At 43.4% G+C, this 22,093-nt stretch overlaps 1 protein-coding gene across 1 annotated transcript in view; it reads left to right on the plus strand.

The window, feature by feature from the left end:
• DGKG (diacylglycerol kinase gamma) overlaps positions 1-22,093 on the plus strand; it is a 171,381-nt gene that overhangs the window by 147,256 nt on the left and 2,032 nt on the right. Inside the window, exons 22-23 of the mRNA XM_052658950.1 lie at positions 10,227-10,347; positions 12,676-12,736. Of these exons, the coding sequence (XP_052514910.1) occupies positions 10,227-10,347; positions 12,676-12,736 (182 nt within the window). The remainder of the gene's footprint in view (positions 1-10,226; positions 10,348-12,675; positions 12,737-22,093) is intronic.

A 22,093-nucleotide genomic window follows, 5' to 3' on the forward strand; every position in this document is an offset into this window, starting at 1 on the left:
CTCTGTGCAGGCCCTGGATGGCATCACTTCTAAACCTTACAGCAGTCCTGCCAGAGTGGTTATTAGATCTACATTTTCCTGATAAGAAGACTTGGAGGAGCTAAGTGACTTATCCCAAAGTGATAGAACTAGTGGGTGCCGAATCTGCCTCAAGCCCATGCTCTGTGCGCCACACTTTGGCCCAGTGGCATGTTCTTCACCCTGGGTTTATAGAAGGCCGGGGGTGACGTGACATAATGTCACTCAGTTGTGTCCGACTCTTAAGACTCCATGGACTGTAGCCCACCAGGCTCTTCTGTCCATGGGATTCTCCAGGCAAGAATGCCGCAATGGGTTGCCATTTCCTTCTCTAGGCCAAGGGGTGAGCCCCTTACCTATTCCATTTGCCAGCATGGGGCCCCTCTTCCTTTATGCTGGGTCTGACTTAGAATCTCTAGGGAAAGCACAGGTCACAGATTACTCTTCAGATAAATTATGATTGGGATACCTGAGGCCTGGTGCTGTGAAAGACCAAGTGGGAACATGGCAGGTAACTGACAGCCTTCTTTACTTACTCACCTTTGTGTGACCAGGGAAGCCTTAAAGTCCCCTCCATCTTCGTCTCCCCACCCCCAGGCCATTTTCAGGCTGCCATGCTTCAAAGCCAGCTTTGAAGCTCTCTAGCTGGAAGCAGCCTTTCATCTTCACAGACCAGACCCAGTGGGCAGCTTAGGTGGGCTGATCCGTGCCCAGGTCTGCGGGGCTCAGTGTTCCTGAGCTTCCTAGGGTGTGTGGCCTATCTCCATGGAAATTTCGTAGCAGGAGGGGAGCCCAAGGGGGAGGGGACAGAGTCTTGGCGGGTCGAGCTTGCCAGCTACCACTCACCTTCTAGACAGTGGGGGCTGAACCGCAAGGCAGGGCAGGGTTGCATCCCTTCCTTCTAAGGAGAGTGAGAAGATAGCACACCCGCCCTCCCCATGCACATTGGCGTCTCAGTAACCGAGTGATAAGGGACATTTCTAGTTGCTGTTTTACTGCACACCTGCACATTCTTTCTTTCTCTAGTCTTCAAAATAACCCATGATACAGGTTTTATTATTGTCCCTCTTATGGGCAGGGACATCGTGGGGGGAATTTTGTTCATATGTTGAAGCCCTGATTCCCAGTACCCTGGAACGTGGTTGTATTTGGAGATAGTTTAAAAAGGTGATTCAGTTTAAATGGGCAGTTAGGGCCCTACTCCCATCTGATTGGTGTCCTTATAAGAAGACGACATTTGGGCACAGAGAGAGGCCCTGGGGGTGCACAGAGGAAGGGCCACATGAAGAGGCAGCCAGGGGTGGGGGCTGGCCATGTGCAAATCAAGGACAGGGGCTTCAGAAGAAGCCAACCTTGCAAGGTGTAACTTCACCTTGACCTTCCAGCCTCCAGAACCATGAAAGACTAGATGTGTGTTGTTTAAGCCATTCAGCCTGCGGCACCCCAAGCAAAAGAACAGACTCAGAAAACAAACACCCTGCCCTATATGGACACAGCCATCAGGCTGTTAGCCCCGAACTCAAGAACTTGTGCAGAGTGTCTCAGCCTTCTACCTTTATCCTGTGACTCCATATTTGTCTGTCAGAGGCCACGCATGTAGTGGTGACACATTTCTGCATTTTGAATTAATCAGACACACAGACCTGTCCGTCAGAGCTTCAGATCTGCGTTAGCTGATGCATGTTGCCCACTGAATCGACCCGTGTCCATCCTTACTTTGGGCTGGAGCCCTAGCAACTCAGTCCACAGGTGCTGCTGGAACCTACATAAGGGGGCAGAGCCCACCAGTTTATTACATCACACAGCCACCACGGGGTATGGGCAGCCTTCCCCACCACTGGGATGCGATGTTTCAGAAATCCTCTGGGTGCCATCACATACTCAGAGTTTCAGCACCTCCACTGAGGATTGATTGATTCCCAGGGTGGGCCATGGCAGTCCTCAGACCTTCGTGCTGATGGAAGGGGAAAGTGGGTTGGCAGTGGGATTGACAGTAGCAAGGCATCCTGCTAAGCCTTGCTAGATCTCCCATGCTTCTCCAGGGCCCCACAAGCAAGGAGCCCAGATCATGACACCCACATATCCCTCACATCTTAAAGGACGAAATTTTCATCAGTGTGAACCAGCAGCCAAGATGAGAATGAACATAAAAATTATTCATTAAAGAAGAGAGGTGAAAACCCGACTGGGCCCTCACTGTATGCAGATTAAATGGGTTGATGCATGGAGAGCATGTTACCGAGTTTCCATCTAGGCAAGTTGTTTTATCATTATTATTAATCACCATCTTTTTCCTGTTTCAAGCTAAACATGTCAAAGTCTTTGGCACCAAAGCATGTCGTTTATTCAATTTATTTAACAAGCATTTAGTGGGGGTGGCTCAGATGGTAAAGCGTCTGCCTACAATGCAGGAGACCTGGGTTCAATCCCTGGGTCAGGAAGATCTCCTGGAGAAGGAAATGGCAACCCACTCCAGTACTGTTGCCTGGAAAATCCAATGGATGGAGGAGCCTGGTAGGCTACAGTCCATGGGGTCGCAAAGAGTCGGACATGACTGAGCGACTTCACTTCTGTATGCCAAGGCCTGGGATGGCTGCTAAGGATTCAAACATAAACAAAATAAGAATATTATCTCCCAGCCTTCATCTCTCAGTGGGCTTGGGAGAGTGATGTGTACAGAGACAGTTGTCGTTGGGCGAGATCCACTGAGCACAGGAGAGGGGAAAAGGCACGCTGCCTGGGGTAACACAGGAGGGTAAGTAGGAGTTCTCCACGCAGAGGCATTCCTGTGCTGGGAACAGGGACAGATAGTGGGGGACCTCGCACACCTCACTGAGAACTAAGACGTTGTCCCTTGGGCTTCCAGAGAGTTTGAAGAAGGAAGATGTGCTCCTCAAATATGAGCACCCTGCTAGCCTCTGCCTGTCAGTACTGAGGTCCAGCCCCTCCTCCCACCTGCAGGCAGGTCTGAAGATAGAAAAGCAAAATGGGACTGTTGAGATCGAAGAAGTGGGAAAAGGAGCAGTCAGGGAAGAGTTTAAAGGAGGAAAAACAGCTGGACCAGGACTCCCAGTTCATCTAAAGCTCAACTGGAATTATGGCATTTGTGTGGACGTGTGAAACCATGAGGAACCCTGCAGATTGTTAAATGTGTTTTACCCTGAACATGATGGTGTAGACTCTTGTACACAGCTCTGAGGTACACAGAGTTGGGAGTTGGGAGGGTGAATGTGACATAAAGGAAAGCAAAACTGATAATATTTTTGGAGCCCGCTCTGTGCCAGGCGCTTTCACCTACACCCCTGCCACTGAATCTCATAACCACTCTTTGAGGTCAGTATTATTATTCCTAACTTCTTTTCAGAGTGAGGAAGCTGTGGATCAAAGCAGTCAGGAAGTAACTTGTTTACATTTCTCTTCACGCCAACTCCTGCGTATGTTTGGGGCAGTTTTATTGCCTGAGGCTCGAGTTCTCCAACCTGAGTGTGCCTCAGATTCTTCCAGAGGGCTTGTTAGAACACAGACCGCCCAGCCCAGCCTCTTGAGTTTCTGATTCAGTCGGTCTGGGTGAGGCCTGAGGATTTCCGCTTCTAACAAGTTTCCAGGTGAGGCTGGTGCTGCCGCTCGGCCTCCCCTGGAAACAACCACACTCTGAGAATCACTGGCCCATGGGAATGATCTACCCAGTAACCTGGCCCAGGGGTTCCCAAACTGTTTGCATTTTGGAATCACCTGAGGATCTTTAAAAGGAAATACTGATGCCTGGCTCCAGGCTCACACTTTATTTTTCACTGAAGTTTAGTTGATTCACCATGTTTCAGGTATACAGCAGAGTGATTCCGTTATTCATTATATACATATACAGATATATTCAGATTCTTTTCCATTAGAGGTTATTACAAGATACTGAATATAGTTCCCTGAGCTATACAGTAGGAGGTCCACACATTTTGATTTAACTGGTATAGGGGCAACCTCAGCATCATTATTTTTAAATACCACCACCCCCCAGGTAATTCTCACATGCAGCAAAGTTGAGGAGCCACTGACCTAGCCTCTTTTCTCCTTGACTCTGATCTCCATCAGAACCCTCTCCCTCAGCTGCCACCACTGGGGCCACAGGTAGAATGTGTCATACTAGCCCCACTTGCAACACGTCCTCCCAGCCATCTTAGAACACCCGCCCCTGGAACTCATCCAGTCTCTCACGTGCCTTTTCCCTTTTTGCCTAGTCCATCATCTCCTTTTCTGTTCAACATAAATCTGATTACTGCAGCCATCTCTTGCCCACAGCAATACAGCAAGCACCCTGTTCTTCCTTTGACCATATATGTCTACCTGGGAAAATCTGAGGAGGAATATCTAAATCTGACTGCAGGCATGGAGGTCCAGGAGGCTTCTTGAAGTGGATGGCACTCAAGCCAAGTCTGGATGGGCAGGTAAAAATGAAAGAGAGTGTTTCAAGCAGGGATACAGCAGAGGTGGAAGCACAGAAGAGAGGGGAACAGTGAGGTTTCTGGGGGAGCTTCATGTTGCTGTGTGTGTCTGGAGCAGGAACTTGCCCTGTGATGTCAGGAAAACACTGCGGAGGCAGCCTTTCGCCAGATGGGGGTGGGTCTAGGGCATCAGGTGAGGAAACTTACATCTTTCCAAGTATAAATGGCAGTTGATAGGCATTTTTAAATGACTTTTAAATTGAAATAGTAATACATACTTAGAAAATGCAGAATAACTAGGAAAGCATCAAGTAGAAAATAATCATTTTTAATCTAATGACCCAGAACTCACAACTGTTAAGATTTGGGGGGAATTTTTTGTCTTCTATGCACGTTCTTACATAGTTGAGAACATGCTGTAAAAGTTTACATTCTGCCTTCACACTTAAAATTATAACATATACATATTTAGTGTTATTTAATTCTGTAAGCATTATAATAGTCCTATAGTATGATACCATATAATTTACCATTTTCATAAACCTAGAAATGGGAGAGGGAGAAGTTTCACTATAATAAGTGATGCCACAATATTCATATCTGTATGAACTTAGGTTTTGCAATGTTCTTGTGATCAATATCAAGAAACATATGAGTCAACAGTATGAACGTTTTAGACTCATTACCAAACTTCTAAAAACTTCTCTTCCAGTTTACACTCTGATCATAGGTGTCAAAGAATGCACATTTCATCTTCCCTTTCCAGCACCCGGTATCACGGCTGGTGCCCCTGAAGAGTTTTTGCCATGGGTGTGACATCAGCAGCTGTGCATTTATAAAATCCTATACTGGAGGCTGAATCAGATGCACCAGGTTGGAACAACTATGGCTGCCCATGGTGTTCTGTCTTTGCTTCCACTTTTTCCTAATCCCGTGTTCCCATTCTTCATCTTTATTCTTTCTTGGAGAGCATATAGTAAGTGTTTGCTTCACATAGACCTGGGAATAATGCTTTGTTACCAAGAAAAGTGCTGAAAGACCTAGCTCTACGGTTGCAACAAGTTGATGCCCAGCCCAGAGACCCTCTTTTGATAGTTTTATAGAAAACAAATCTCTAAATAGTAATTCTAACTAGGTAGAAATACCTTTTTATATTTTCCAGTGACACTGCCAAGTAAGTTTATTGCTAAATTAGTTTCCTTGTGCATCCAGTGACTATCCAGTCCTACACGTAACCATCCCTGCCCCTGAAATGTCCTTCTTTCTTCTTAACCCAGCAAATTATCTTGACATTCATCCTTCAAGACCTTCCTTAAGTCTGTGGCACCTTCCTTCCATACCTTGCCCAGAATCAGTTACTCAGGCATTCTTCTTCCAGTAGTTTACTCTCAACATTTTCTACACCTAACACTTTCTCCCTCTTGGCTAAGAGTCCTTGAACAGTAGAACATTTTGTATTCCCAGTTCTTGACACAGTGTCTGGCACATGGTTGTCACTCAGTAACTGTTGAATGAGTGAATTAATGCATTCCTGTTTTACTAAGGTACACGGGCATTCCATCTTAAATACAAGTGACTTGAGTAAAGAAACAATATGGAGATGATATGAATTGCCGAAAACCACTCTCTGAGTCATTCACACCTGAGGTAAAACAGGGCTTGCCTGGTAGCTCAGTTGGTAAAGAATCTACCTGCAGTGCTGGAGACCCCGGTTTGATTCCTGGTGTAAGAACCGCCGCGGGAAGAAAACGCCACCTCTATGGACCGTTGATGAGGGCCTTTATTGGGCGGTCGCTCTTGGGCAGAACTCCTGGGGCGAGTGAGCAAGGAGACAAAGGGAGTCTGCGAGGTATGAGGGGTGGGGGAAGGGTTTTATAGCTGGGGCCGGGTTCCCATATGAAGAAAGTGCGGGCTCAGCGGTGATTGGCGTCCAAGGGCTCCGTGTCGGCTCCTGGTTGGTCCGCTTGGTTGCCGGTCCGTCTTCGAGGTGTGTCTGCAGTCCTCTGCCGGGTCCTGTCCCGACATGCCCGGGCAGGCCCAGGCCTGCCTTAACCATCTTGCCCTGACCTCTCATCCCGGCCTTTTTGATATAGGACAAGGGGCGCCGATTCTTTCTGGCTACTTCCTGCTGAACGGGGGCGACGGGGGTAGGGTGAGGCCGGGATGACAGGGGGCGTCTGTCGTTGATCTTGTCACGGAGGGTTTGTTGGAAGCCCCTGGTACTGCTGTCGCAGCACCATCAGCTGGACCGTGTTGAGCTGCTGCTTGATAAAGGCCAAAAGCTTGTTTAGGATACAGGGCCGCCCTCATCAACGGTCCATAGAGGTGGCGTTTTCTTCCCGCGGTGGTTCTTACACCTGGGATGGGAAGTTCCCCTGGAGAAGGGATCAGCTACCTACTCCAGTATTCTTGGGCTTCCCTGGTGGCTCAGATGGTAAAGAATCCACCTGCAATGTGGGAGACCCAGGTTCGATCCCTGGGCTGGGAAGATCCCCTGGAAGAGCTCATGGCAACCCTCTCCAGTATTCTTGCCTGGAGAATCCCCATGGACAGAGGAGCCTGGGGGGCTACAGTCCATGGGGTCGCAAAGAGTCGGACTTGACTGAGCAACTAAGCACAGCACAGCAAGGTAAAACAGGACACCTGGTATAGCAGATGTCCTGATCCTGGATTCTATGTTCTGAACATTAAGTGTTCTGTGTACCTGGTCATTGACTTGTAACTCTGTTTCATTTTAACTCCAGATTTAGTTTCTGCATAAGTATCTGTGTGCTAAAGGGAGTACAGGGAATTAAGTGACGCCAGAATTTCCCAAAATGTGTTCCAAAGAAAACAACCATAGATACCTACAAAACTGTTTTATAGATGTCACACAAAAGAAGAGTCTCGTGGTCCAGCAGGTTTGGGAAGCAGAGTTAAATATATTTCTTTACCTCAGAACTTCCTGGTAGGCACTTTAAGCTGAAAGATCAGTCGGGCAAGGGTAGAGAGACAGAAGAGCAGTCAGCCTTCCTGCAGTAGCAGTCAGGAGTCATCCGAGCCTCTTAATGCCAGGAGAGATTCAGAGTCAAAGGCGGAGTGGCCAAAAGTATAACAAGATCCTTGCCCGTTCTCTTGCACTTATCCCCTCTCCGCCCCCCAGTCCCACATCTGTGTAAACCCCCTGCCCCCCACCCACCCACCCACCACACTGATGAGATCAGCCTGGATTACATCTCTTCTAGAGCCAGGAAGCAAGGTAATGTGTGGGAAGTGATAGCTGCAAGGTAATGTGTGGGAAGTGATAACAACTTTTGGAGTTAAAGCCATTCAACAGGGAAATTTGTTAAAAGACCAAGACATTGTAAAAGCTGAAACACTTGAGTCTGTTCAGTCCCCTGCTTCTTAGAACATTTTGTTACAAGGGAATGTTTCAAGGAGGGAAAACATGGAACTATCACAGCACTGTTAGACGCCAAAGCCTGGTACAGAGAGCAACATTTTAAAAGACATCTGTCTCTCTGCCAACAGAGAAACTTCTGCCTCTCTTTTCTCCTCCTTTTTCCCACCCCAGTACAACTCCCCCGCCCTCCTCACCCCTAAACACTCTCTCCTCTCTCCTCCCCCTCCAGTTCTTCCTCCCGTTCCCCTTCTTCTCCTCCTTCTCTCATTCACAACCCTTATGGATATCACAGACGCTGTAAAATGACACAGTAAGCTAAACTATCCAGTGGTTATTCAACACGCTTGGGTAAGAAGGGAATTAATTAAGTGACTAGAGGCTTAGACGTTCACTGTTTATTGGATCTAAACTCCTTAAAAGAGCCTGGAGCATTCTCCTAAACAAACTTTGCCCTTTTGTGGCTTCTTTGGACTTGTTAAAGTCCAAATGAGATGGAGGGTTTAAGGAGACTGTATCTTTTCACACATGTGAAAAAAAGGAGTACCAGACAAGAAAAATGGGAGTCAGTGGGTATAAAGGAGGCAACCTGTGTGTCATCACAGAGAGACTAAGAGTTTGTGTATCTGTTGGCAGCTGATGTTCATCGGTGATCATCAGTAGGTTAGCAAACTTTAGCAATGTTTACACATTTGTGGGCAGCCCAATAGTTTAACTGTCTTCGTTAGAAGAATATCCATAAAGTCATATACAGGATTTCATTAACTTTGGGAAAGATATATTTAGCTCCTTCCACTCAAGCTTCCATTCTAACAGAACATTTCTCCTATGATCTGTTTATAATTTTAAATTTATGTACATGACTATTTGTATATATATCTTACCTCCCATATTAGATCCTACACCTCTTACAAGCTGAGTTCCAAAGAGATAGAAGTGTCCTGCACACAATTTGTATTCAATAAAAATTGGTAGAAAGAATGAAGTGAATGTAAAAAAGAAGTACATTTGTCAAGAGAATGTTTTTTAATCAATAGTCTTCTGAACAAGAAAGACAAACCCAAATATCCCCTTGCCAGTCTTAATAAACAGTATCGCGTTATACCAGGAGACACCATAGAAGATGGGCTTCCCCAGTGGCTCAGCGGTAAGGAATCCGTCTGGAATGCAGGAGACACAGGAGATGTGGGTTTGATCCCTGGGTGGCGAAGATTCCCTGGAGGAGGGCATGGCAACCCACTGCAGTATTCTTGCCTGGAGGACAGAGGAGCCTAGCGGGCTGTAGTCCATGGGGTCACAAAGAGTCAGACACAACTGAAGCAATTGAGCATGGGTACCTTAGAAGACAGAAGCCATCTACCAAAGAAGCAAAACATTAACATAGAGCAGTTTTCTACTCTGTGAATATTAATAGGATGTTAGTGATTAGCCACAAACTATGAGAGAATTACACTTGCTTTGGTAGGCAAAGGAGGAATGGAAGCTTTTAAAGAATCTACCTTTTTATTTTGCTTCTGTTTTAAGTAAATAAAAGTTGTGTTATAAAAATGAGCCTTTGGGCCAACATCAAACCTTAATCCTGCCGTTGCTTTCCCCAGAAGTTGGACAGGCACAGTCCGAGTCCCAGGAACTTTGGAAAGAAAGGATCTCTTCTAGGTGCTGAATCAGAAGCAACTCCCACTGTGGGAGGCCATGGATCCTATGCGACTCTGAGCCTGAGACTCACATTTTCTGTCCCTCTTTTTGTACTTTGGACCCAGGATAATCTGATGTAGGTGAAATATTCTTTTCCTTGGCTCAGATTAGGCACCTGGTGTCCTGAAAGAGGTCACTGACTTCCCCCAAGGATGTCCAAGGAGGTTGGCTCACCACTGGCTTACCGCAGGCCAAATTTGAAGTTAATTAAGCATCAGTCATCATCACTAGGGCCAAGATGTTATTCAGGCATTCAGGGAAGAGAAACCTGATCCAGCTCTGGATAATGACCTTCATCAGCATTCCTTCCTATCCTAATCCCAAACAAGTGTGTCTTTAGCTGCAAGGTGGGGGCGGGGGGCAGGGTATTTCAGAAACAGAGGGTTCATCCTTTACATTACTCTGCCTTTGAAGAAACTTCTGGATATGTCACTCTATTCAGTGCATGCATGATCATGCAATCTGGAGCAAAACCTTTTTTCACTGGAACCAGGTTTCTGTTTATGAAAAGGTACATTTATTGACTTCTGGGGAAATGCCCTATTCAGAATGAGGGTGAAATGCTGTTTGATGGGAATGGGAGCTGAAAGACACTGACAGTTCTAGTTAGGCCATCTGGGGACTAGACCGTCTGGCCCAAACCACACTGGGGAACAGAGACATGTGTACACACTGGTTCTGCTTGTCTCACTCCACAGACCTCAGTGACCAGCTTCTTGAAGTGGTGGGGCTAGAGGGAGCCATGGAAATGGGGCAGATCTACACTGGCCTGAAGAGTGCAGGCAGGAGGCTAGCCCAGTGCTCCTCTGTCTCCATCAGGTACGTTTCCTCGTCACCCAGCAGGCCGTGCCCCCCCACCCCGCACCCCCACCCGGATTCCTACAGATAACACCTTGAAAGCCTTCTTTAGATTTCAGTGCAGCGAGTGTGGGAGCAGGGTGGGGGTAGAAGTTCAATAACATTGATAAAGAATGTTTTTGGAGACCACTTTCCAAACCAGGTATAGCAACCATCCAGGACGTCAACTGGAGGGTCCCACCACAACCAGTTTGCCGTTCTCTTAAAATGAATGGATGAAATTCTAGAAATAGGATTGTAAGATGAGGTCCAGAGAACCAGAGATCCAACTCCTTGCCTTCCTTATCTCCATATTGAAATGCTCAACGCATGCCAGAGGGCAGCTTTGACAAAAACCAGGCTCTCTGCTCTGGATGACATCACCGACTTGATGGACATGAGTTTGAGTGAACTCCAAGAGTTGGTGTTGGACAGGGAGGCCTGGCATGCTGCGATTCACGGGGTCGCAGAGTTGGACACGACTGAGCAACTGAACTGAGACTCTCTGCTCTACACTGCTCATTCTTGGATAGTGGTCTCAGAAACACTTTTATTGAACAGTCCCATATACCTTTGTAGAGCTAAACTGACGTCAGCAAACCCGTCATAATTGACAAAGAGGATGACAGTTTTTTAGAGTATGGACCACGTAGGTCAGCCAATACAGACTCCTTACCAGATGGGGTCTAATGGAGGGGATCTTCTGATTTTTGGTTGCTTCTGTTTAATAAATGCAACTAGTCACAGATTTTTCTCCACATTATTATTTCCAGAGTCCTTATCCTTTCCATTTCCCATTTAATTTCTATAGTGTGTCTTGGGGATCTGCTAGAGGGGACTCCCATGTGCAGGTTTCCCAAAGTTATTTAAACACAGAACCCTTTTACCCCTTATCCTGGGTGAAATGGCCTCAGAGTTCTTTGGGGGAATATCTGTTCTTAGTGCCACCCTGCATCCTTCATAGAGGTCCCCAGAGCTGTTCCCTGACCTATCCCACTAACCCCCTTTCTTCATTCCCTCTGTGTCTCCTGTCCTTTCTGTTATTCCCCAGATCTTTGCTTCTCTTTCCTTTTGGGCTATTGTGTTGCTGGGACCTGTTTTCCAAGTTCATCTCTTTAATTCCTTTCTCCATGACTCTTAACACCAAGTAGATCCAGTCTGTTAGAATATCTAAGCCATAACATATGTGGACCAGAGAATTTTGATTCCTGAAGAAGTTGGAAAAAAAAAATGTGTAAGAGAGAGGATATTTTCTGTTTCCACATAAACACAGGGGTTGAGTCAGGAGCCCTAGCCCCCTGGGCATTCCCTACATAATCTCCTCACGCCACAAAAGCAAAATTCTACCCTTTCCTTTTATTATTTGTTTTATTATTAGGTTTATTGGTTTTTGTTATTAAATATCCTCAGGGTCAGTTGGGGAATCATCTACATCAAAACAGCTTGCCTCCCTCATTTTATAATTTCAGAAACAGGGCAGATGCCAGACCCAGGTGAGGGCTTTCTGGCCAGTGCCTGGCAACTGCTCCTGGCTGGCCCAGACCGGAGACCTCCAAAAGGACCTACCTTTTCTCCATTGTCTCTCAGCCTTAACAGTCCATAAGCGAAAGAAGCCTTGACCCAAGCAAGAAAATAAGGCTTTCTCCTCTGCCCTCTGCCTACCCGTAGGGATCACATTCCCAATGACCCTGCTTCCCCAGCTAAGCCAGGTCCACAGTCCATGCAACCATAATGTCTACGGTTGTTCAGGAGATAAAAGAGGGGATGGTTGAGGATTGGGGGCAAGGCAAGACACACTCAGACCTGAGCTGTACCTCGTGTAAGGAGGAGACATTACCTCACTGACATTATGCAACTGCTCACTCAACATAGAACCCATGCCTTTCCCTATTTCATAACCTTTCCCATTTCACAGTGGAGTTTTTGGCACCACGGGCAAGCCCTCTGGCTGGTTGTTTGACTAGGGGATCCACTTAGATATGGTGCTGCCATACTTGCTGGCAACTTCTCCCCAGACTCTTGTGGACTTCACTGCTCATTCGGGGCCATGTTTCTCAAAATAGTCTGAGGACCAGAGCAACAGAGTTGTCCATAGTGCTTATGAAAACACAGACCCCTAGGCCTGACTCAGACCTGCCACATTGGGACCCCTGAGGTGAGCTCAGAAATCTGTTTTCAACAAGCCCCCCACGAGTCTTCAGAATCACTCCTAGGTGGCTCCATTTTCAACTTCTGTTTCCCTGGAAAGGACAGCCTTCATTCTCCAACTCCAAGAAGCCCACTGTGCTCTCTCTGTTCTCCGGTCTCCAGGACAAACAAGCTGCTGCCAATGCAAGTGGATGGCGAGCCCTGGATGCAGCCGCCATGCTCGGTGAGTTATACCAATCTTTGAGATGAGGGTGAGAAGTTTTATTTGGGATCCCTTTGGGGCACTGACTTAATATGAAATTCTGAGTCTCTGAATTACGGGGGCTTTGGGAGATCATCCAGCACAGCTTCTCTTCCGCTTAATTCATCCATCCATTCATTTATCTGCTGAGCTTTTATTGATTAGGTGCTATGAGCCAAGCACTGGGAGGCACCAGTTCCAAAACCAAAGGAGACATAGACCTGTCTTCAAGGAGCTTATAGTTCTGGGTAAACTCTGAGGCTTCATCTACAGTATCCTTGAGAGCCTCCACTTGAATTGCTTTAGTGGCAAGGAACTTACTACCCAAAAGGAAGACTGTTACACTAATGAGCAAGCCTAATTACTAGAAAATGCTTCTTTATGTGGAGCAAAATCTGCACACTTGACCTTAGAATTCCACCTAGTTACTGTGACCACTCGGGCTCCTGGGGAAGAATTCCCACAATGCACAGGCATGCTACACCCCAGATGTACCCACAACCCTGAGGAACTACCTGAAAACTCCCCTGAAAGTGTAACCTCATAGGTTATCTATTGCCTTTATGGCATTTCTGTGACCCATGTTACCCATCCCCTAGGACTGTGCCTGTTTTGCAATAGTTGCACAATATTTGTTGAAAGGTGAATAAAGAATTGAACAAATGAACAAACAAAAATAAAGGGAACAATCCCATTCCCTGCCTTACCAGTTCGTTGGCAGTTTGTTCTCAGAAACCCAACTAGACTCTCTATGGCGAAGAGAAACCACTGTCCTTGTATCTAGAGCCCAGGGTATTAACTGGAATATGATGTTAGCAACATCTTTGATACTGTTGTGAGTATGTGAATTTCAAAAGACAGAACTTGTGTTTCTGAGCTTCCTCACTCTAGTGGAGTATTCAGATACCTCAAGAACCTGCTATTTGGAGCCCTTCAGAACATCAATTCATCTTCTACTAGAGAAAGGATTTTCACGAGATAGCTGCTGGGCCTGAATTGTAGGTTTATTTCTATAACTCTTTGCTCTGTGTAACTTCTACAAATTGCAAAGTTAGTCCCTAGAGACAAAGACTTTTTAAAATGGCATCTTTTATAAAAGATATCAAAAGTAGAACTTTTTCTGTAAAATCTTACCTCAATCTTTTGGCTTCTATGAAGTCTAAGAAAAGGATGAACACACTATAGCAAAATCTAATAATATCTTACCCTAGTTGGGAAGGATGGAGGGAATTTGTACTATTTTTAATTTTGATAGAATTGAATTAAGAAAACTCTATCCAAAGTCCTCCTGTCTCCTAAAAGGAAAAAAGAAAAAGCTGGAAGAAAGCAAACCCTTGGCTACCCAGCTCAGTGATATCTAGAAACTGAACTGCCATTCCTCCAGATCCAAGTACTGGTTTTAAAGTAGCCAAACATTCCTCCAATCCCTGCTCTCTCTCCATGCCACCCTTCAGACATTACTACTTACTATGAAAAAAAATAATAATAAATAAAACCCAGTGCTTTTATGGTGTACAGTCATATGTGAAGGTATGTTAGTCAGCTCAGGCTGCCCTAACAAAATACTACAGACTGGGTGGCATAAACAGCATAGTTTCTCATAGATCTAGAGCCTCCAAGTCCAACGCTGAGGTGTCAGCAGGGTTGCTTTCTGGTGAGGCCTGTCTTCCTGATTTGCAGATGGAAGCTCTTTCACCATGTCTTCACATGGCCTTTTCTCTGTGTGCATTTACTACTGATGTCTCTTCCTATTCTCGTACGGACACCAGTCCTATTGGACTAGGGCCCCACCTTTATGATTCCATTTAACCTTATTTACCTCCTTAACGGGCTTCCCTGTTGGCTTAGTGGTAGAGAGCTCACCTGACAATGCTGGAGGTATGGTTTTGATCCTTGGGTTGGGAAGATCCCTTGGAGAAGGAAATGGTGACCCACTCCAGTATGCTTACCTGGAGAATCCCATGGACAGAGAAGCCTGGCAGGCTACAGTCAGATATGCCTGAGCATGCAAGCACCTCCTTAAAGGCCATATCTCCAAATGTAGTCACCCTGGGGATTAGGGCTTCAACACATGAATTTGGAAGGGAACACCGTTTAGTCCATAGCAGAAGGTAACAGAAGTCCTTCTTAAACTTCCAAAAGTTAAAACACCCTATATGAAATGTTTTCCTGAGTGAAGGCACTCACTAACTGTGAAGTGATTCAGAATTGAAGGCTTAATGATAGGACATCACAGCAACAAAAGAATGTTTGATGAAAATTAAAACCAGTTAAATTAGAAAGAAAGCTATGACAAATCTAGACAGTATTAAAAAGCAGAGACATCACTTTGCTGACAAAGGTCCATATAGTCAAAGCTACGGTTTTTCCAGTAGTCATGTATGGATGTGAGAGTTGGACCATGAAGAAGGCTGAGTGTTCAATTGATGCTTTTGAACTGTGGTGTTGGAGAAAACTCTTGAGAGTCCCTTGGACTGCAAGGAGATCCAACCAGTCCATTCTGAAGGAAATCAACTCTGAATATTTATTGGAAGGACTGACACGGAAGCTGAAGCTCCAATACTTTCCCACCTGATATGAAGAGCCAACTCATTGGAAATAAGACTCTGATTCTGAGAAAGACTGAAGGTAAAAGGAGAATGGGGTGACAGAGGATGAGATGGTTAGATAGCATCACTGACTCAATGGACATGAGTTTGTACAAACTTCAGGAGATGGTGAAGGACAGGGAAGTCTGTCATGCTGCAGCCTAATGGGGCTGTAAAGACTCAGACATGATTGAGCGACTGAACAACAACAGCAAATTAGAATGAAGAAAAAAACTGTTGAATATGGTTATGCAACTAAATCCAAATGGCAAAAATCATTTTTTGAAAGAGAAGATAGTATAAACATTCGTAACTTGGATCCCAAACCTAAAGTGATATTCACCAAGACTGAAAGCACGTGGGAGACCTTGTTGAAGGAATAGTAAAAGTATGTTAAATTTGATAATTGATAATTCACTTCACGTTGATAATTTAAAAATGTAAATCTGAAGAAAAATTTAGTAACTAGATAATTACTAGTGAAACTAAAAACAGGATAGACACCTGAATCTGGGAGCACTTAAATTTTATGAACCCTATCAGTGTAACACAAAAAAGAGAAAAACAGGCAAACATTTTAAATGCTTTGATTAAGATAAAAGAAGTTAGGACTAAATATATCAGTAATGACAAAATACCATAAATGTGCTTATGTTCCCTATTAGAAAAACAAAACTCCCACATTGGGTTAAAATGCGTCAATACATTTCTTGTAAAGAGATACATCTAAAGCAAAAAAAACATAAATTTTTATCATATCCTTTATTGAGCATAGAGAAATTAAAAGTAAGATATGATAACTTGGGGCAAACTAACCTTCCAACATGCCAAAAGCATAAAGTGGAATAAAGGAGGTCACTTTTTATTTAGTAAAAAGTACACTCAATTTTGAGATCTAATGGTCATAAAAATTTATTTGTCTGATAATAGAATCAACATTTATACTGTGAAAAACTGTATAATGTTCCTAGTAGTAGTAGTGTTAGTCGCTCAGTTGTGCCCGACTCTTTGCGACCCCATGGACTACAGCCCACCAGGCCCCTCTGTCCATGGGATTCTCCAGGCAAGGATACTGGAGTGGGCCACCATTCCCTTCTCCAGGGAGTCTATCCAACACAGGGATCAAACCCGGGTCTCCCTGCACTGCAGGAAGATTCTTTACCGACTGAGCCATCAGTGAACAGCTGGTGAAAAACTGTATAGATGTAGTATATTCTGAGAATAAACATACATAAGAAACTTACGAAAAGACAGTTATTGAGAGACTTTAAAATATTTGTTTCTGTCTTTGAGGTCAAGTTGTAAAAAAAAAAAAAACATAGATGACATAAAACTTGTATTTTTAAAAAACAAGCTCAGAGATCCAGAGAGTAGACTGATGGGTTTTCAGAGGTGGGAGCAGGGAGGGCAAGGTAAGTGAAATGGGTGAATGGGGTAAAAATGTACAAAGTTCCAGTTATAAAATAAAGGAGTCCTGAAGATGTAATATACAGCAGAGTGACTATAGTTGATCATACTGTATTGCATATTTAGAAGTTGCTAACTTTGGCCACCTCATGTGAAGAGTTGACTCATTGGAAAAGACCCTGATGCTGGGAGGGATTGGGGGCAGGAGGAGAAGGGGACGACAGAGGATGAGATGGCTGGATGGCATCACCGACTCGATGCACATGAGTCTGGGTGAACTCTGGGAGTTGGTGATGGACAGGGAGGCCTGGCGTGCTGCGATTCATGGGGTCGCAAAGAGTCAGACACAACTGAGGGACTGGACTGAACTGAACTCAAGTGAGTAAATCTTAAAATTTCCTATCACAAGAAAAAGTAATTTTGTAACTATGGTGACAGATGTTAACTAGACTTATTGTGGTGGTCATTTCACATTATATACAAATATCAAATCATTAACCTGTACACCTGAAACTAATATAATGTCATATGTCAATTATATGACATTCATTCAAAAATTAAACTTGGATGAAATAACTATGCCTTAAACAAATCTAATTTCTTCAAGGTCCACAGGATGTTTACTAAAATAGACTATAAACCAGTTCATGAAGAAAAAAACAAAATCCAATAACAGATATTATAAAGGTTGTTTTATTTGACTACAAAGCAATAAAACTATAAATTAATAATAGATTAAATGATAAATGAAATCCAATCAGATTATTACATTCTCCTAAAGAATAGATTTAAGAGGGGATCAAAGCCAATATTATTGACTATTTAAAAAATAATAAAATTAGAAGGCTCTCATTCAGAAGTTTTAGAATATAGCCTAAACTATATTTGGAAACCTGGTGGGCTGCCGTCTCTGGGGTCGCACAGAGTCGGGCACGACTGAAGCGACTTGGCAGCAGCAGCAGCATATTTGGAAATAAATTAAAAGTCTCATATATTACCATCATTTGAAAAGGGATAAAATGTAATATATAATCCCCAAATTAAAAGAACAGTAACAAAACAAAGTTAGGAGAAGCAGAAAAAAGAAAACAAAAGATATAATTAGAAATTAAATAATTTAAAAAACAGGAAAATATAGAACTAGTTCTTTAAATGTGAAATGTTTGAAAACAATTTTAAGAAGAGATTAGAGATATATATTTAAAATATGTATAGTATAAATATAAATGTAGTAATGGTTTTATTTAATTATAAGACATTATGCAACATTTATAGTTATCTTGATTCTAATAAACTTGAACATCTGATAAAAATCCTAGGTAACCATTGGGGGAAGAGTGGGAGGAAGGGCTAGTTAGGGAGTTTGGGATGGACCTGTACATACTGCTACATTTAAAATAGATAACCAACAAGGACCTACTGTATAGCACAGAGAACTCTGCTCAGTGTTACATGGCAGCCTGGATGGGAGAGAAAACTGGGAGAGGGTGGATACATGTATGTTATGGATGAGTTACTTTGCTGTCCACCTGAAACTATGCCATTGTTAACTGGCTATGCTCCAGTGTAAAATAAAAAGTTTTTTAAAAATTTTAGGTAACCCTTAATGAAATGAAAAATATTTGATCTTACTGGTGAGTTCTTCCATACTGTTATGAAATAAATATTTATTTGAAGTCTTTGTTCCATAGAATAGACAAAGATAGAAAGCTATCCAATCCATTTCATAGAATTAAGACAGATAGAAAAATCTAACAAAAGCTGTGCTTAAAACTAGAAAGCTACTGGGACTTCCTTTGTGATCCAATGGTTAAGACTCTGTGCTCCCAATGCAGAGGACATGGGTTCAATCCCTGGCTGGGGAAAGAAAATCCTGCCTGCTGCATGGTGCAGCTGGGGAAAAAAAAAAGAAAGAAAGCTACAGATCAATCTCAAATATGAATGATATAAAAATTGTCAAAGTATTGGTAGATAGAATTGAACAACATATTAAAAGAATCAGTCACTCCTCAAGAAGAATATATCAAAGAAATGTGCAAGAAAGTCTTTTTTAAAGTTTTTTTGTTTTTAACAAAACCAATTGCCTTATTTAACATAAAAAGCATTTCCCACCCCAGTGGTCCAGTGGATGACTCTGAGCTCCTGATGCAGGGGCCTAGGTTCTATCCCTGGTCAGGGAACTAGATCCTACATACTGTAACTAAGACCTAACTCAGCCAAAAAAATAAAGATTGGGCTTCCCTGACGGCTCAGATGGTAAAGAATCCACCTACCATGCAGGAGACCTGGCTTCAATCCCTGCGTCGGGAAGATCCCCTGGAGGAGGACATGGCAACCCACTCCAGTATTCTTGCCTGGCGAATCCCCATGGACAGGGGAGCCTGGTGGGCTACAGTCTATGGGGTCGCAAAGAGTCAGACAGGACTGAGTGACTAAGCACAGCACAAAGTTATTAGATACAAAGGATAAAAATTTTTCTATTAATAGGCTTGGTGTGTAGCAGGATATGTTAATTCCCTTCCCTAAGGAAGTCTCCTTAATAGAAGTTTAGATAGAAAAATTACATGGTAATATGAATGCTGCTGCTGCTGCGAAGTCGCTTCAGTCGTGTCCAACTCTGTGCGACCCCATAGACGGCAGCCTACCAGGCTCCTCCGTCCTTGGGATTCTCCAGGCAAGAACACTGGAGTGGGTTGCCATTTCCTTCTCCAATGTGTGAAAGTGAAGTTGCTCAGTCGTGTCCAACTCTTAGCGACCCCATGGACTGCAGCCTACCAGGCTCCTCCGTCCATGGGAGTTTCCAGGCAAAAGTACTGGAGTGGGTTGCCATTGCCTTCTCCGGTAATATGAATAGATGACCCAAAATACTCAAACACATTGAACATTTCTGATTTTTAAAGATTAGAAACTCTTGCAAAACTCAGATTAGGAAGACACTTCCTCCAAATAAAATAATTAGTTATTAAACCAATAACTAATACTTAATGTAAAACAGTAGTACAATTCTCATTAAAATTGTGGATAAGACGTATGCTAATGTTGTTTGGAAATTCTAACCAGCGCAAAACACATGAAGCAGAAAAGAGATATAACTATTTGGAAAATAATCAAAACTGTCATTATTTGCAGGTAATATATGTAAAAGAAATCTAATAAAATCAACTGAAAACTTCATAGGTTAAATTATTTCAGTGAAGCTATATAGAAAGAGACAAAAGTTAACAGCTTTTGTACATACCAGCAATAACCAATCGGAAGAACATAATAGAAAAAAGCTGAAATATTATATGGCAACAAATAAAAACAAAATACCAAGCCGAACTGTGAAAAATAGATGAAGAAGACTGCAAGACTTAGTTAATATTTTTTTAAAAGATTTGAATTTAGACACATCCCATGTTTCTAAAAGGGACCCCCAAACAACATTCCAATGCAATTTTTTAACTTGACAAAACAATGCCATAGCTAAGGCATTTTATAAAAGAGCTGTGAAGAACTTCCCACAAGATATTAAAATAGTTATATAGCTACAATAATTAGCCCAATATTGGATAGGTAAATCAATGATACAGAAGAGAGCCTTAAGAAACTCTAGTGTATATAAAAGGTAGTGAAGGAAAAAAGAAAGATCATAAATTAATTTGAAAGTAATGGACTATTTAACATATGGTATCCAAGAAATGGCCTGTTTGGGAAAATGCCATTATACAACTAGACCTCCACATCCATGGGCTTCACATCCTTGGAGTCAACCGACCTTGAATAGAAAATATTCAGGAAAAAAAATTCCAGAAAGTTCCAAAAAGCAAAACTAGAATTTGCTCTGTGCTGGGAACTATTTACATAACATTAACATTGTATTTACAACTATTTACATAGCATTTACATTACATTAGGTATTTACATTGCATTAAGTAATCTAGAGATGACTTAAAGGATACAGGATATGCATAGGTTATTCACAAATACTATACCATCTTACATAAGGGGCTTGTATAAAACCAGCATCCATGGATTTTGGTATCCCCAGGGGTCCTGGAAACAATTCCTTATGGATACCAAGGGATGACTATATACTAACCTCCCACGCTTGTAGTACTAGAATCCACAAACCACAAAACCTCACATTGCCCAGCATCTCCAAACTCCTACGTTATCAAGACATTTCTCAAAACTGCTGAAAACCCAAATGGGAGGGATTTGAGTTTCACTTCCTCCTCTTTGCCCAGGAGGTGCTAACAAGCAAATAAGTTGGTCAGCTAGGAGGAGAAAAAGGAGAAGCAAAGGTCTTCTATGGTCTAAAAAAAATAGGCTCCATCAGCGGGAAATGTAAGCAGTGCACCAGCTGCCACTCTGCCCCAAGCACGTCCAGCTCCACTGACAGGATATCCCTCGTTCTTCTTGGCTGGGCTAACTAGTCAGTACTTCCATAGCAGGTACCAGTTCTGTGCTTTCTCAGGAAATACCAAGGTGAATAGGATGAATTTCTTGCCACAAATCACTGCCATCAGCTGGGGCTAAATTGCATGCCACAGATGAGTAGTATCAGGGCCCCCTGTCATCTGCGCCTCACTTCCCTGAATTCTGAGATAAAGACGATGCCATGATCAGGCAAAATGGTGCTTCAAGTGTCCTTGGTGTACTCCTCTGGGGACCAACCCAAAGCAGAGAGACTTACTATTCACCTCCTGTATCTCCAGGCTGGTGGAAACCAACCTAACAGTCATTTAAAGCTTTCTTCCCCCAGGTTAAGCTCATTCTCCACAATGTCTTTTGGTCCCATCTTTTGCTTTTCACAACCTGCAGCCTTATAAATTTAAATCCAGGTTGCAATAGAACTTCTTAGGCAGACACTCCCCCACTCCAGCTCATCCTGACAACAGCTATTGAACAGTTCCTTTCAAGCTCTTTTTTCCTAGTGAATTCTCCAGCTTAAAAAGTTGTCATGGTTCCCATTACCTCATATTAAACCCAATCTCTGCCACCTCCCCTTTAAAGCCCTTCACCAGCTTCCCCTCCGGTGTCCCTGATTTCACTTCTCATCCTGTGGTCCACACTCAACCAGTTGGTATGTGGCCCTTCAAACTAGTGCCTCCCCTTTTCTCTCACCAATACATTTTCTTCCCTTCCTTTCAGATCTTAAAATGCTTCCTAGTTGCTCCATTCAGATTCTTCTCATTCCTTACTGAACCTTCTTTCTGACACCACTTGGTTTATCCTACGTTAATTTAAACATGTTGATGAGTCTGGCTCTTCAAGAGCTCTTCCGTTGGTCTCTGGGATCACACTGTCGTTTGAATAGGTGGCAAAAGCCATGAGAGTGGGTTCATAGACTGTTTCTTTT

The sequence above is a fragment of the Budorcas taxicolor genome, chromosome 1 (genome assembly GCF_023091745.1).
Source record: "Budorcas taxicolor isolate Tak-1 chromosome 1, Takin1.1, whole genome shotgun sequence".
Lineage (NCBI taxonomy): Eukaryota > Metazoa > Chordata > Mammalia > Artiodactyla > Bovidae > Budorcas > Budorcas taxicolor.